This window comes from Zootoca vivipara, chromosome 5 (assembly GCF_965207765.1).
Source record: "Zootoca vivipara chromosome 5, rZooViv2.hap1.1, whole genome shotgun sequence".
Taxonomy (NCBI): domain Eukaryota; kingdom Metazoa; phylum Chordata; class Lepidosauria; order Squamata; family Lacertidae; genus Zootoca; species Zootoca vivipara.
The window spans coordinates 27,146,170-27,162,756 of NC_142588.1; the positions used below are offsets into that span (position 1 = coordinate 27,146,170).

The 16,587-nt window shown below is 44.0% G+C and overlaps 1 protein-coding gene across 2 annotated transcripts in view; it reads left to right on the forward strand.

Moving 5' to 3' along the window:
• Positions 1-1,965: 1,965 nt before the first annotated feature.
• LOC118096175 (prosaposin) overlaps positions 1,966-16,587 on the forward strand; it is a 33,482-nt gene continuing 18,860 nt past the window's right edge. For both annotated transcript variants that reach the window (XM_088669583.1, XM_088669584.1), the window contains exon 1: positions 1,966-3,302. In XM_088669583.1, the coding sequence (XP_088525709.1) occupies positions 3,242-3,302 (61 nt within the window). In that variant the 5' untranslated portion in view covers positions 1,966-3,241. The remainder of the gene's footprint in view (positions 3,303-16,587) is intronic.

Consider the following 16,587-nt stretch of genomic DNA (forward strand, 5'->3'; position numbering starts at 1 on the left):
TTGAGGAATTCCTTAAATTCTTTGGGCTGGGGCACAGCTGCATAACCCACACAGGAATACATTTCCTTCCACAGAAATAGTCCAAAGATGGAATGTGAATATGCCCATGACTTTTGTGCAGCTATGGTTCTAAGTCTTGAGACCATTGTGGAATTCATTAGTGTGTTGCCAGAGTTGTGTTCTCATTAAGTAGGTGGCTGATAGATAGCCCATGTAGTTAATACTGAGAGTTGAATTCGGAGCCTATGCAGCAGGCAATACCAGTTGCTACGATGTGTATCCCAGCTTTACACACCAGATGTTCAGGATAGGTGCAACACATTTTCAAAATAAAACTACTTTGACAGCTTGGGGGGGGGGAATATAAAACTAAAAAGTTGCCACAAGACTGGAAAATCAAGCTGTGTACCATGTGTGCTTTGACTGACAATTGCAATGCATGAAACTAGTTCCCTAGATAAGGACAGACTTGCCGCTCTGTTTTTTGTAAGAGTGTCTGAATGTAAAATTCAGAGGAACCTTGACAAAGTGGTATTGATAGTGTGGTTTGGAAAAGGTCGTATTTTTTCATTTGGGTTTTGGAAAAGCAGAGCATTTTTTTAGTGTTGCCATCTATCATTCTGCAGTGCTGCTGTTATCTTGCACACTGCAGCTATTTGCATGACTAGACATTCTCCTAGATAGTGATAGCGCTAAGTTCAGAATATTTAGCCACAAAATGTCATGTGATAATAGTATGCATAATGACATTTGGTTGAGGACACCCTGGTATGTGTGGATAGGAATGGCTCATGAAGCCAGTGATGGTAATCCAAGGCCTAGATTGCGGGCGGTGCCATTTTCTAGTTTGTTTGTAGCTTCAATATATTTTTCCAAGTTTCATCCAAGCAGGTCAACTTGAAAGCTGAAGAACAGTACTTGGTGGAGGGGTGAGGACTATCCATTACACTTAGTGCCCCACAACTCTAGAATGCATAGTTTTCTAAACAATTTATTCAAGGTAGAGGATGGTAAATGGAAATTTTAAAAGTCAGTCTCTTCAAGGTTTTTTAGTTGTAGCATGTTAAATTTAGGTGCACAAGATCTTTGAAACTGTTCAGTAAAACAATTGGTTTAGAATGGAGAGCAAACTAATTTTAATGGCAGCAAACTAATTGTTCAGAGTAAGCTGTTGACTGTTTTCATGCAGCTTTATTTTATACATCCTGGATGTATTGAGGGCATTGTCTTGATTTTTATGCAACAGATGTTTATGTCTGCTCTTTGGCTCCAAGTTCTTGCTACTTGAAAATGAATATACAATTCAAAACAGTTGTTGTATTTTGTTTTAATCTTACTGCAGATGTTGATGCTGGCATTTGCTTAATGATCTCATGCACTGATATAGGGTGAATATTTGCTGCCTCTTAGTAAGTAATGACCTTTCTTCCTTGGAGGTTGTCAGATTTTAATGCAGGGCTGCATAGTGCAGTTGGAAGTAGACACAATTTTTTTTTATTTTGGCTTGGATTTCTAAAATGTGTGGATCTCATAGAAGGTGATTCTGTAATGGACAAGAAGTCTCTCAGAACTGGGATCTTTCATCGTTTCGTGTGTTCTAACATACTACATATTTTCGTTCTAGTGGCATAAACCTTTTTACCTTCTAGGTATAAACTGGGAGGAAACAAGAAAATGCTTTAATAAACCACTTTTTCCATTAAAGCTTCTGTAATTCAAAATAAAAGTCTTAACTAAATAAGTCACCTGTGTGTCTTTTTAAAGAAATGTAACTTTGAACTTGGTGAGGTCAAGAATAAGGTCCTGATTAAAGGCAACTTAGTAGTGTGCTCCTAAATGTACTGTGGTAAACTTTGGCTGGAGGTTTCTGGGGTTGCCTAAATAAATAAATAAATGTATAATTGTTTTTAAAGATTTCACAATTCATTGATAAGAGACTAAACAGAAAATTGTAATTAAATAAGAGAGAAGGAAGAAAAAGTTAGAAAAATACAATATATCCTGTCTAGTATCCTGTACAGTATATCCTGTCTAGTATCCTGTACAGAGAAGAATGTACCCTCCCAGCTCTCAATTGGGAGCAAGTTGGTAGACCGTAATGCAATGTAGAAGCCTTTCCTGCTTCCGAAGAAACTTTGATCCATTGATGCCTATATTGTGGCTTGGGGGGGGGAGTGTTTGCTATGGAGCCAAAAAGAGTTTACGAGCAAAAAACAAGCCCACCTGACTGCTACCCCCTTTTCCCGTATTAGTCTATAGCAGGCATCCCCAAACTGAGGCCCTCCAGATGTTTTTCCCTACAACTCCCATGATCACTAGCTAACGGGACCAGTGGTTGGGGAAGATGGGAATTGTAGTCCAAATTCGAACCGCCGACCTTCTGAAGAAGAAGAAAGGCTTCTTTGTCTTTAGATTCTCTTGTAAGAATGTATTTTGATTTAAAAGAGATCTTTGGCAGACTCACAACATTGCACAGCTTAGGTGCTTGGGACATAGATTCATATACAGTGGTACCTCGGTTTATGAACACAATTGGTTCCAGAAGTCTGTTCATAAACTGAAGCATTCATAAACTGAAGCGAACTTTTCCATTGAAAGTAATGGAAAGTGGATTAATCCGTTCCAGACGGTCCACAGAGTACTTAAACTGAAGCGTTCATAAACTGAAGCGAACTTTCCCATTGAAAGTAATGGAAAGTGGATTAATCCGTTCCAGACGGGTCCGCGGAGTACTTAAACTGAAGCGTTCATAAACTGAAGCATGGGTGTAATTGGTTCCGGAAGTCTGTTCATAAACTGAAGCGTTCATAAACTGAAGCGAACTTTCCCATTGAAAGTAATGGAAAATGAATTAATCCGTTCCAGATGGGTCCACGGTGTTCATAAACTGAAAATTCATAAACCGAGGTGTTCATAAACCGAGGTTCCACTGTAAGCACACAGCCTCCTTCCTGGCCTTGCAACTTTTTGCTACAGCAGGAAGCCACATCTTGTCAGCTGGCAGAGATTAGGCTATTACACAGAAACTGGGAGGAGCCTCTCACCTGGGAGTGCTCTGGCTCTTACAGATCATGAGCATTAATTGCATTAACCTGAGGCTGGGTGTGGCAAATGGTACTTGTGAAACTTCTAGTGTGTGGGTGTTAATTTCTCTCCATCCTGCTGCCTTTCCCAAGATTGCTCATTGCAGGCAGGAGGCATCTTCTCTCTTCACCAGAAGGATTCAGTAACACTGAAGAACATGGAGGGCTTATGGAAAGGGTGGGTGCTGCTGATAACACTCTATTTGGCTGCCTACCAAGGTAAGAACATTTTCTGTTTAGTGGGGAGACAAGCAGGGCATAGTTTGTATATCTGAACACAAGGGGGGAGAGTGTGGCACCCAACTTGTGCTGATGTATAAATAAAGGTAATGGGAAAAGAAAGGAAAAGAATTGTAGAGTTGGAAGAGGACCCTAAGGGCAACCTAGTCCCAACTCCCAGAGTGCTGTAAGTTTTCCTTCCTTGGAGAAACAACTTATTTGACCATTTGAGTGGAGAAGGCTTTGTAGAACGTATGTGTATTGCTCAAAATGTGTCTCTGATCAAGAGTGCTGGATAACTTGGTTACTTCTATCTCCGTAAACTTGTGCTTTGCTTGCTTACATAGTTAGACCTTAGCAGAAGGTTCTGAGGTAGCTGCACTATAGAATTCCCTTGGTTTTCTCTTCTCCAAAGATTTGATGGATTGGATGTATAAAAGGGGTGATTCCATTCCATAGTGTGCAGTGCCTTAGATTGAGCTAGTATACCAAGCTTCTGGGCTGAGGCTTTTAATATCCAAGGAAAGGAATAATCAGTACCAATCAGCCTGATGTATGAAAACCCACAGAAAACTACGTATTGTGCTATTGCATGTGTAGATGATCTGTAACTTGCCTCAGAACAACCTTGCTTCTATTCTTATTGTGAAGCCGCATTTGTCCTCTATCTGTTGTTCTTCAGCAGACCACAATTTCCTTTTTCTTGGCAGTTGAAAGAGGGATTGCTTTATTGCAGCAGAGCAGGTTGCACACACTTTACTTTAAGGCAGATAGGTTTTTTAATATGGGGAACATATCTGCTTGCTAGCATGTCTGTTCTTGCTAATCCCGATTTCAAAATTGAAAGGTACCCTCTGAAGTGCCCTTCACTTGAAGGCAGGACTTGCTTGGGTGAGAGGGCAGTAGTGAGAGTTCCTATTGGTTCCTATTGCAGGCCCTTACCCAATGGAATCCCACCCATGCAATTTATTTCCAACCTTTTACTCCAGCTGAATAGGCTCCCAGGGCACCTTACAAAGACCAGCCCTGTTCTTATGTTTGCTATCTAAAAGACACAGCACAAAAGGAAACACATTTGGAGGAAGCAGGAAAAAACCAAACCCTGGCACTTGTTAAAGACCAACTAATCTAGAATGAAAACTCCTAGGAGAGGAGACAAAGGTTGCTGGATTTTCAGTCTTTGCTTTCACTCTCCCCATCTGCTGTAGCCTGATTGAACAGTGCTTACCAGACAATGCTTCTATGGGGGGAGCCAGTGATCTACCACAGACGTCCAGTGATCCACCAGTAGATCATGATCTACCTGTTGGCCATGCCTGGTCTATGAATAAAGGCAACTTGATCCCTTGTTGGAAGGCATTTGTCATAAGTACATTGGTGTTTGGTGGTTGTTTCCTGCAGCAGACTCTGAGCAGTCCTCTCACAGCCATGTAGATTTCTCTGGGAGCCCTGATTAGGCTAAGACTACTCAATGCACCTGGGTCCCAGGTGGCGCTGTGGTTAAATCACAGAGCCTAGGGCTTGCTGACCAGAAGGTCGGCGGTTCGAATCCCTGTGTCGGGGTGAGCTCCCGTTGCTTGGTCCCAGCTCCTGCCAACCTAGCAGTTCGAAAGCACGCCAAAATGCAAGTAGATAAATAGGAACCGCTACAGCGGGAAGGTAAACGGCGTTTCCATGTGCTGCTCTGGTTTTCCAGAAGAGGCTTTGTCATGCTGGCCACATGACCTGGAAGCTATACGCTGGCTCCCTCGGCCAATAATGTGAGATGAGCGCGCAACCCCAGAGTCTGTCACGACTGGACCTAATGGTCAGGGGTCCCTTTACCTTTACCTTTACTCAATGCACATAAATGTCTGTCCACCCCGTGTTTTGAGAAAATGCAGTCACCATACAAATAGGTTGCTGTGAAGGTGTAGGCTGGCCTTGGGCAGGTCCAGTATGATTAGGAGTGTCTCTTAATAGTAAAATCCAGCATGGCAAATCACCCTTGGGACAGCTAATTTTTTTAGCTCTCTTAAAAGAGCAGCTACAACCAGAGTACACCGAGACAAACTACCAGACCTGCTCCCTCTGAATGTTTGAAAAATGACCTAGATCTAGAATGCAAAGAGAAGATTGGCCAGATGGGGCTACCCCATAAGTGTAGAACCAGTGGCCCTACAGATGTTGCTGGACTCTAGGTCCTGCCACCAGCATGGCCTAATGGTTGGAGGTGATGTAGAGTTGTAGAACAGCAACATTGGTGGAGACCCACACGTTCCCCATTCCTGGTCTAGACAAACATATTCTATGGTTACCATGCCTTCAGTGGCAGCCAGATGAGAAGGTTCCCTCTCATGACAACATGGTGGTTCAGCTTTAATCTGGCTGTGAAAAAAATCCACATGCAAGAGCTGTTAAATCCCTTTCCCATGCTGCTTCGCTGCTGCCACCCTCTTCTATGGTGCGTAGGCAGAGCATTGTACAGAGTAGTTTTTCATGCCTGACTTGCCCTGAGGAAGGCTTGCTGGAAAAGTGTGTGTAGCACAGCCATTCCTAGGATACTCCGAACTATCCAGGGAACGCCCCGACTCCCACATCATTGCACCATAGCCAGCCACATTACTCGCAAGCTGGATGAGACTCATCCCTGCCCCCAGGAGCTTAGCACCAGTCAAACACAATACCAAACCAGGTGAGATTAAAAGATGAAGGCTGAAACTTATGTAATCAAGTGTTCTGAAAGCACTGACAGTACCACTTAAAAGTAATGGTGTGTGGAACTTTCATCAGAAAACTTAATACTGTGGACACTGATGAAAAGCCAGACTCTGAAAGCCCCTTGTTTCAAAAACCGCATGTTTAAGAAGTGCTGGTTTATCACTCCACCTCCCCACCCAAACTGACTTGAGATATCTCATCTGAAAATACCGGTATATTTCATTTTGGTCCCCATATAATTCTTTGGTTGATAAATGGGTAAGGTTTCAAAGGTAGCACATGCTTTGGAACCAAGGATCCATGTTTTATCTATCATCAGTTTTCAGTTATCAAAGGCTATATGAGACCTACTAGTGGAGAGGTAAAGCTTTGTGATAGTAGGGGGAGGGTTATATTTAGGTCTGTTACACAAGGGCACAGGCTCATTCACAAAGTTTTCTTCTAGAGCTGTGAGTCAAATGCAGCGATGAGCATTTTGGAACTCACCTGGCTAAAGCTTTTCTGTCTGTAACATCTAGCATCTTTACAGTTGCATTATTTGTTAGGTTTCGTGATGCTTTTAAATTTCACAAATGCAAGCAATGCTGTGGGAGGTAAGGAAGATACTACCTAACAGAAGCCAGATGGGAGGCAGTCCAAACTAGCTGAGGCCTGCGGAGGAGTAGAAGAGTTCAAATCCTAAAAGTAGTTAAGTGTAATGCAGTAAAAGGAGCAAGAAAACCCATTAAGAAGCTGACTTTAGGCTGTTCTCTTGCAAATGGTTCTGTTCAACAAAATTTCTTACTAGTAAGAAAGCTTGGCAGCATAAATCATGCTGATTGAGAACTCCATCATACATAATGCATGGAATTTGCTGTCTCAGTATGTAATAATGCCTATTGGCTTAAGATGGAATGAAAGTGGGATAAACAAATTCATGGAGCGCAGGTTGTATCCATGGCTACTAGCCATAATGGTGTTTCCAGGTTCCAAAGCAATATACCACTGAATACGATTTACTGGGCAGCTACAGTGAGGGCAGGGCTGTGCTAATGGGCTCTTGGTTCTTCTGCCTTTATAGAGGGGAAATCTCAGGCTAAATCATACTTGTGGTGCCCACTCCAGCAGAACTGAGTTCTCTTAAGGCCAAGTTGAATGTGCATTTTCTGCTGTCTGGCATTGACAGCAGCCTTCTACCCTGGCAATACATAATATGTAAAATACCTTAAGGTTCAACACTGATGTTAGACAATAAGAGTTAAGCTGATCCTTGACTCAAATTAAGCCCTCTTGTCGGTCTCAGTCAGGCTTCTTCAACATGTTTCCTCCAGATGGCATTGGACTTCCAACTTCCATCATATGTGACCATCAGCCATGTGAGTGGTGGCACTGATGGGAATTGTGGTCCAAGACATCTGGAGAGAACTGGTTGAGGAAGCATTGGGTCTAAGCATTTGGTGCAATTTCAAGGATGCAAAGAAGCTGGCAAACTTGTCTCTAAAGTACCGTAGATGCAACTGAACAATCTAAAAGTTTATTTTTGTTGTCTTATGTTGCCTGATAACAGTGTGACTGTTGTGGCAACTGGCTGATGTCCTACATAGAGAAATTGCCACATGGCCATGTAGAGCTTCTCCTGCCCAGTGGTGGTTTTGTTCTGGTTCTAAATAGAACTGTAGTCGGGAAGGCATCACTTGGAAAAGACAGCCAAGGAGAGTTCTGTAGTAACATCAGACTACCCAAGGTGGACTACCCTGCCTTTGGCTACTGGAAAACACCATTGATTCTTGACACGTACCCAATGTCTTGTATATCAGTGCTATGAAGTAGGTATCAGTAGATAGTTGATTCTGTGTGAAAGTGAAGTAGATGCTGTGCATTGTGCAAGTTATAACATGCAGCATATAGCCTATCTGATTTGTGCCATTTAGTTGAGTGAGACTGGAAAAGTATGGAGGTGTTAAAAATCAAAGGAAGCAGGTGGCAGGCATGAACTTGAAAAGCAGAGACCAGGAGTCAAGGATGAGAAAACGGATAAAGTCCTGTCTTTTGATCACTAGCAGATCTTGTTTGTGTCTTGCATAGCCAGGCACCTTTAAGTCAGCATCTTTAAGTCTATTTCCTTAATTGCAATAGGCACCCTTAAAAAAATTTTAAAAATCAGATGAAGAGCCCAACTTGTTGGGTGTCTACAATGAATACACAGATTCAAATGGAAAATGTCCCTCTCTGGACTGTGAAGGAAAACTATAGCATAAAATCCCCATGATTTAATGGTTGCTCACTGGCAATGCTTTCTCCAGCTAAAGTAGACTAGAAGAGCTGTTTAAACTTGGAAAAGGAATTTAATCATGGGATGGATTGCCCAAAGCTGCTCCCTAGGGCTCAATAGCCGCCAGCTGCTTTCCTCCCTTTAAAAAAAAAATACATATTGAACAGCATCCATTGTATAAGACTAAATATTACATATTACTGAAGGTACTTATTGGTGAGGAATGTTTATTATCTCATTCAGTATAATTTTGGGAGCAATGCAAAGAGGGAAGGTAAAGCTTTCTTCCTGTTTATCCTGCCATATATTACACTAAGAACGAAGTCACGCATACATGGCAAATGACTAAAATGAGGATGAAACTTCGTTTTAGGTCACTGAACTCTTATTTCAGTCATAGTGCTTCCTCTGTGGCTGTTCCTTGGGTGAGATAGATCTATATCACAATGTAAACCAGTTTGAAATAGCTTTAGCTGTCCTATTTGGTTCTCTTCCTTTCCTCCCCTGCACTTCACTGAGCAAGAAAAACTATTTTTGTACAGGTGTGGGGTACTCTGAGTTGGAGACCAGTCTTTTAACATTTAACTCTCATGGTTCTTTATTTTTAGGAACTATGGGCCCAAACAACGCTTGATGTTTTTTCCCTGCTATTGGCCTTTGTGTTTAAGCTTTTTCTTCCACAAATTGGCAGGCCTGGGGGGCTGGGGACTATCTGGACTGCAGAAGGGATGGAAAGAGTGTGCAGCCCCATTACTCCCATGCCTATTTTGGTTGGGACAGTAACAATTTATGAAGGAAAAAGCTTGCGGTCAATGTCAAACAACATGAAACGTATATAACTGACAGTGGGATGAAATGGTTTTCGATGTATACAGGAAGCAAGAGTGCTGAAACTCTTGTTATAGTAGTATGGCAATCATTCTGTGGATGCAAAGAAATGTAAGTGCTGGGTTTTTGTTGTCCAATGACATTTGCTTCTGTTGCAGGTCCTATTTTCCTAGTTCTTTCTGTGTTTATAACTCATCTGAAAAGCCGGCTCCATAGCTAGGTAAAAGTGCCAACATTTACCTCTGCGGCTGTAGGCCCTGTCTCATAGCTGAGTATGTGTTTATATGCTGTCCCAATATGATTTACTCTTCTGTTGTGGGGGGGGGGGCATACACCAAGGTATGTACTAAGACATGTGGGAACCCTCCATTGAGTCCTCCTCTGGCTATAGCTTGCCTTCACAGCTGTAACAGCTGCCAATATTATCATTTTCTTCAATACAAAAATTAAAGTGGGTACTCTTTCGATGCTGGGTTTTATGGGCAACATCTGATCCTGATGCTTGTCAAGGGTTGTGGACCATACAACTGTTCATCTAACATTATTGTGACTTTGCTAGATAGCTGCTGTTACCCTGGAAGCTCCGATGAGTAGAAATTTGTGGCTAGACTCCCTGTTCTGCACAGATTCAAGCCATTCTGTAAATGATGTTTTGCTGGATCAAAATAAATTGGGGTGGGGGGGAGTTCTACCAGAGGGTTCTGCCATGTTCTAGAGCACCCTGGCCTTAAAAAAAGCTAAAAAAAACTAAAAAAAACGCATCCACCACCACTACAATGCTGCTGTGCCAGTTTTGTTGTGGCCTTTTGGAACAAGACATTGACCAGCAGTTAACTATAAACACTAACCCATAATGGCAGGGTTCCATGTATGTTGCTGCTGCTGCATGGAATGAAGGAATGTACCTGTAGGCAATGACTTGGCCTAGTGCACAGAAAACCTCAACCTATGCCAAAAAACCCCCAACAATTATTACAATTATTATCCATGTTCTCCAAGATCTAGCTATCTCATATTTACAGTGCTTGTAGTAGTATTTGTAAACCACTCTCAGGTTTTATTACAATCAAGTGGCATATAAATTCTGAGAAATGAGTAAACAGTTCAGTCTTCCAAGGAATAGTTGGAATAGGACTACTACTCCAATTTGCATAGCTCAATATGCTTCTGACATTTTCATTTGCTGACAATTTTGCTGCTTAGAATAAATCTGTAAAATGGGCCACTGTGTTTCGCTTTTACATGCAGTTCTGCTGACACTGAACACTGCCTTTTGACTCATGATTAGTAATGCAATTGAGCTAAGGTTGGGAAATATGTTTGTGAGTCTGTCCAGCTAGATGAGTGTTGTGGTTTTAAAGGTGCTAGCTGTGACTTGTGGGTGGGTTATAGGGCAATCCTAAACATTTCTACTCGGAGGTTCCATTGTGTTCAATGATGCCTACTCTCCTCCTCCTGTAAGTAAAGGTAAAAAAGGCACTCTCCTCTAAGTAGGTAAAGGAGAGCAGCCTAGTCCTATAATTTTTCTCCCCTTGTCTGTCCTCCGCATCTGAAAATGCTCTTCCCTCCCACTCCAGTGCTCTTTCCCAGTCTTTGCTTATTTTCCATACTGATAAGATCAGAAGTGCCTTTAGGCAGGAAGCTTACTCTGTGGCTCAACAACAGCTGAGAAAGCCAGGTGCTAATGACTTGTCAGGGGGGGAGGCTGGCTTGCTTGTAGGTTATCTGACTCATTTGCACTTGAAATTTATATGTATGCTGATTGCTGAAATTGCAGCATTAGCCACTTGAACTTGCTGTAAAGTCATTTTGATCATCAAGGTGTATGAATGCTGAAATTCTACAGCTGTGTTTTCAGTGAGCTCAGTCCATTGGTAGGCTGTAAACCCACCTCGCACGGTTAACAGTATGGCACTTTGCTCCAGCTCAATGATCTCCCCAAACATCTCCTGCTGCTGTGGAGAATTTTTATTGGCATTTTCTTCAAAGAGCTTCCTCCCTTCCTCTGGTTCTTACCTGTGAGGCAGGTCAGGCAGAGAGCTGCTGACTAACCCTACGTCCCCTGTCGTCAGGGCTTTTTTTCAGCTGGAACTCAGTTCCAGCACCTCTCAGGTGGGCGCTATTGCCATTTTAAAAGAACAAGGGATGCGTTCATGGCGAGTTACGGTACTTCTTATTCTAGAAAAATAGCCCTGCCTGTGATCTTCGTGCCTGAGAGTGGGGGTCTGAACCTGGGCCTTGTAGCTTATAATCTTCTAACCATCTCCACATACCATCTCCACATTAGTTCACTCTTACCTCTGCTGTAATACCATGGCTGGCGAGAGTAGAACCAAACAAGGAGGACACCTGAAATTATCTATAATATTAACTAAGTGCAAACAGAATAAACGCGAGTGCATTTCAACCATGTTTTTAACTTGGGAAGAAGAAAACATATTCTTTAGTCGACTATTCCCACCCTGAAGAAGAATGTTTTAAAATGCATTGGAACTTATATAATGAGAACACTAATTGGAACCTCCTCCTTTTATGTAGATAAGCTTTAAAAGCCTTTTGCATAGAGAGGGAGGTGTGGCTGAGTGCAGGCTAAGAGGATTTTTTAAATCTTGTCTTGAATAGTGTTCGTACAGTTCCACAAGCTCTGGCATCTCTACAAAGAGAAATATAATGCAAAAAACCATATGGCAGCACCATGAGGAAGAAAAAAAGAATTTGGCGGGGGGTGGCACAGGAGAGACAAAGTGCTGTATTTTCCGGCGTATAAGACAACTGGGCATATAAGACAACCCCCAGCTTTTGCAGTTAAAATATAGAGTTTGGGATATATTCGCCGTATAAGACTACCCCTCTTCCAACGCACACCAAATAAATTTTTTTTTAAATCAGATTTGATTTCAATATGGCAATTTTAATTCAAATGGTTATGACATGCAGGTACTTAGCAGGAAAACTGTCACTTATAAACTGTCATCAAACATGTAAACATAAAACAGTGCAAGTGGATTAAACTTTTCCCAATTCACTCTAAAGCTGAAAGAAAAATACTAGCATGTGTAATGGCGATTGGCCCCAGCAATGGGCGGGCGGGGGGAGTGTCTTGTTTGGGGGTGTGTGACCCCCCCCGCTCACAATGGTACAGCTGGGCAGTTTTTAAAAATGAGAAAGGGTGTGTGGAGCAGGCTAGTTGCCTTTTAATCTAGCAAATTATGGATTCTCCAAACATACACTATGCAGGGATAAATGAATGCCGATGCTATAATCTAATTGACCTGACTTTAGTTCTTAAATGCGGAGCTGGAAAACGGGTCACTCGTGCCTGTTGGTCAGTTAAAAACCCTTCTGTTATCACACACAACTATCTTAGTTTCCAGTGTGTCTGTGATAAACAAAGTGACATGTTACACTTGCATTCCTTCAAATACAGCTTGCCTGTATTAGTTTTAAAAAAACAAAAAACCCTTCCTTGTTGCTGCTTCAAGGAGCCTTCCTTCCCTCTTCTTCAGAGACAGGTGTGTCACTTTGCTATGCAGAGCATAAATTAAAAAGCTAACCCAGCAAAAAAAAGACTGAATGATCCAGTTGGGAGTGGGTGTGACTGACTCCCAACTGCTGAGACAAGGGGAACAGTGCACAGGAACAACTCTGAAAGGGACAATGGCTTCCTGCTGGGATCTAGTCACTCCCAGTTCCGACGGAGTCCAAGCCCAGTTGTATCAATCGTAAAAAGTTTATCCTGTTGATAGGACCTGATTTTCATGTGTGGCGCTGATCCATCTCTCACTTAGCCCAGCCTTTAGTCTGCTTCACTGTGTAGAGTTTACAGAAAACTGAAGGTTCAAAGAGTAGCTCTGGGCTGCTTGTAAAACGGCTTTCAAACTGATGTGCACTGCAAAACAGCAGGATTTCGCTCCTGCTCAACCCTGCTGTAGCCAACACAGAATAGAGTCCTGCCTCCTCACCTCTCCAGCAGAGCAATGCCAGCTGATAGGCAAGTGGTTTTATAATGTGGGTTTTGGTGTATACAAGCCTTTGCTATATAAGAGGTATATTTTAAAGACACTGGTCACTCTGATGGTTTTTAATGAGTGTAGTTACCCCTCTGGGATTGTGTAAAATTGCATGACTTAAAAAACTTGACACCAGCACAATACTATTTATGTGAAAAAGACATTCTCGTTGAATAAGGGCCAGGGGAGAGGCTCATTTTCACCTTATCACCATCTGCCTGACAACCTTTATCCTTCTATGTTGATAGTATGGTATGATCTGGTCCTGCCCACACTTTTCCCTGAGTAGGAGATGGGAGATGATCAATACTGTGAGGAAACTCTTATCTGAATCATTTATTCAAGTTGCTAGTTCCGAAACAGGGAATATTTGGTGGGGAGGGATCCGTATGAGCAGCTATAGTAGGTTAGCAAATGCTCTGGGTGTAGACATGAATCTAGGACGGCAAACAAAGGTTTTATTGCTAAACCTGTTTGTCTTTTGTAATAGCTTCTGCCTGGCACATTTCAGTGCTCTGCGCTTACACAAGTGCGTCTCGCAGAGGCCATTAACTCTGCTGATTCCTGCCCTCCTGTCATAGTTCTGCGGGAGTTCTTCCTGTATCGCCACATCTGATATGTAGATTGCACCTGCTAGACCTGCCAGCACCTGTTCTTCCTGCAATCACTAAATGATGACAAATTCTGCATCCAACTTACAGAATATTGTTAAAGAAGGCAAGCAGGACCAGCAACAAAATGTTGCAGTGTGGCGTGATCCTGCTCAAGATTCCCATCAGCCCTTTTTCAGGACATGCTATTCTGTTCCCCCTCTAGCTCAATCCTCACTGGGCTAACTGGAATCTCTACCACCCCCATCCCTCATTTTGTGTGTGCTGAAAATCTAGGGCTTTCCACAAAGTTGCTGAATGATAGCTCTCTCCTATGCTGTTCTGGCTGCATGTTGACCATAGTTCATAGAATGAATTTGCTTTTAGCATATAGCAGTGATTCTCAAACTTTTTTCCCTGGGCCACACTTGCAGAATAAAAATTTGCTCGTGCCACACCATTTTTTAAAAATTATTGATAGGAACACTGGAAAACAAAAAGCAAACTCCTAGCAGTGCTTGATTTATAACATAGACCAGGGGTGTCAAACTCAAATTCATCGGGGGCCGCATCAGCAGTTTGGTCACCCTCAAAGGGCCGGTTGTGTCTGTAGGACTATGTGTCCACTCTTTATTATCATAAATTATTGTCACTGCATTCAATTATTACTGTTTTTTGTAATAATGTAAGCTCATTCCCGCCCCCACGCGGATCACATTCCTGCGTCATGGCGCGTGTGTGGGAGGGGATGTAAACGAGGGAAATTTGAACAAAAGGTGGGGATCGACGGCTTCTGGGGGGGGGCTCAACTAAACCTTCGGCAGGAAGGAGAAAGCCACTGCTGGGATTAAAAACCTGCAGATGGAAAGAGGGCTTCCCTCTCCCGCCCTGCGCACACACAAACCCCGCTAGGCAGGATGCCACACGCTGCAACCCACCCCATGCTTTGGAGAGGGGCAGGAACATGCGGTGCAGCGCCAACTCCCTGCTTTGCTTTTGCATCCTCCCTCCTCAGCGCCAGAGTCCCTTCCCCTCGCGCTGAGGGAGGGCAGCGGATTTCCCGAGAAGGAAGGCGGCGGCAGCCCCAGCGGACGTGCATCTTCGCCTCAGAGCTGCTCTTCCCCCTACCCGCGCTGTTGTCTTCACCGCCGCCTCTCCCTACCGGGACTGCAGGCAGAGGAGGCTTGAAAACCTCCCCCCCCAAAAAAAATTCCCCTCCCACCTACTCAAACCACGAGGCGACTCCATCTGGAGCCCTACATCACGAGGGGCTGAGAGGAGGCGGCGGCAGAGCGGGAAAAGCAGGAACCCGTGCCGTCGCCGCCGCCTCCCTCCTGGCCGCCCCCCGGGGAGCAGCTCCACCGGAACTGAGAAGCCAAAGGGCGGCTCGGGGGTGGGGGGCAGAGCAAAAGCCAGGCACCCTCCCGAGTGTCTATGAGGAGAAAACGGGGGAAGAAGGAAGAGAAACCCAGCTCCATCAAGAGAGCGACTGTTGCGCTTCGCCTACTTCCCCCTCAGGCTCACTCCGCGTCCCTTTCGCCCGCTCGCTCGCCCACCTCCCGGATGCAGCCGAGGAGAGGAAGGGAAGCGGTGGGCGGCGGCTCCCCAGTGCCGCCTCACTCGCTCTCGGAGACAACAGCAAAGTCCGCCAAAAAAAAATCCAGCACTGCTCCGTCCCAGCACCAACCTTGCCGGCGCCGCCTGTAGGGCTTTCCTACCTCCTCGGCGGGCTTCCTCCTCCTCCTCCTGCATCTCACTTCCTCGTCTGGCCGCTGTGCCACCGCCTCCCTCAGCCTCATTCGAAATTGAAATTCCCTGGCCAAGGCCGTCAGCGCGGCTCCAGCGCCCCGGCCTCCGCCTGCACCCCCGCCCCCGGTTTTGACCCTCGGCCAATCGCAGGCTCCAGAACTACTGTCAGTGGTTATTGTCGGCCGCGGCTACGCGGGCCACATGACGAGGTCTGGCGGGCCGGATTAGGCCCCCGGGCCTTGTGTTTGACACCCATGACATAGACCCTTCCATGTGCTTGATAACGGGGAGCCCTAAGCAAAGCCTCTTGAGGAAGTGAGGTGCCTTGTGTCCCCAAATTATTTACCTTATGGAACAAAATCAAATCTTTGCACTGCACTGGAAAACATCATTCAGCCTGGACACTGAGATCCAGCTCCGAGGGCCTTCTGGCGGTTCCCTCACTGTGAGAAGTGAAGTTACAGGGAACCAGGCAGAGGGCCTTCTTGGTAGTGGCACCCACCCTGTGGAATACCCTCCTATCAGATGTCAAGGAAATAAACATCTCTCTGACTTTTAGAAGACATCTGAAGGCAGCTCTGTAAAGGGAGGTTTTTAATGTTTTAAATATTTTGTTGAATGCCACCCAGTGTGGCTGGAGCAACCCAGTCGGATAGGCTGCATATAAATATTAAAACTATTATTAAAAGTTATTATAACATATAATTGGAGTGTCATAATCCAGTCTACTTCCTCTGGCTAAAACCCGGTAAAAAACCTATGTTTGGAAGTAAGTGAAATTTCAATTTTCAAAGGCATCTCCAGAAGTGTTGAGGGTAATCCAAAAAGTACTTATTGAAGGACTGTGGAAGTGGGCATCTCAGCGTCTTGAAATAAGGTGTATTGGAAGCCTTTTTTTTTTTTTAAATCGTACTAATGTCCTGGAGATGACAGGCCCTGCCAGACTGATGGTTTTGTGTGAGCGTATTCTGCAGCATGTTCTTGACACTTTATAGTGCATTAGTGGTGGGTTTATCCTGGACTGTTCGCCCTCCATTCTGCATTTTTAGTTGTTTTGCAGTGTTAGCTTCCTCAGCTGCTAGAAGGGAGGAGACATAAGGAAACTTTCCATGGTTTACGGCTTCCTTTTATAAAAATGTGGAGAAGGATCAGACTTT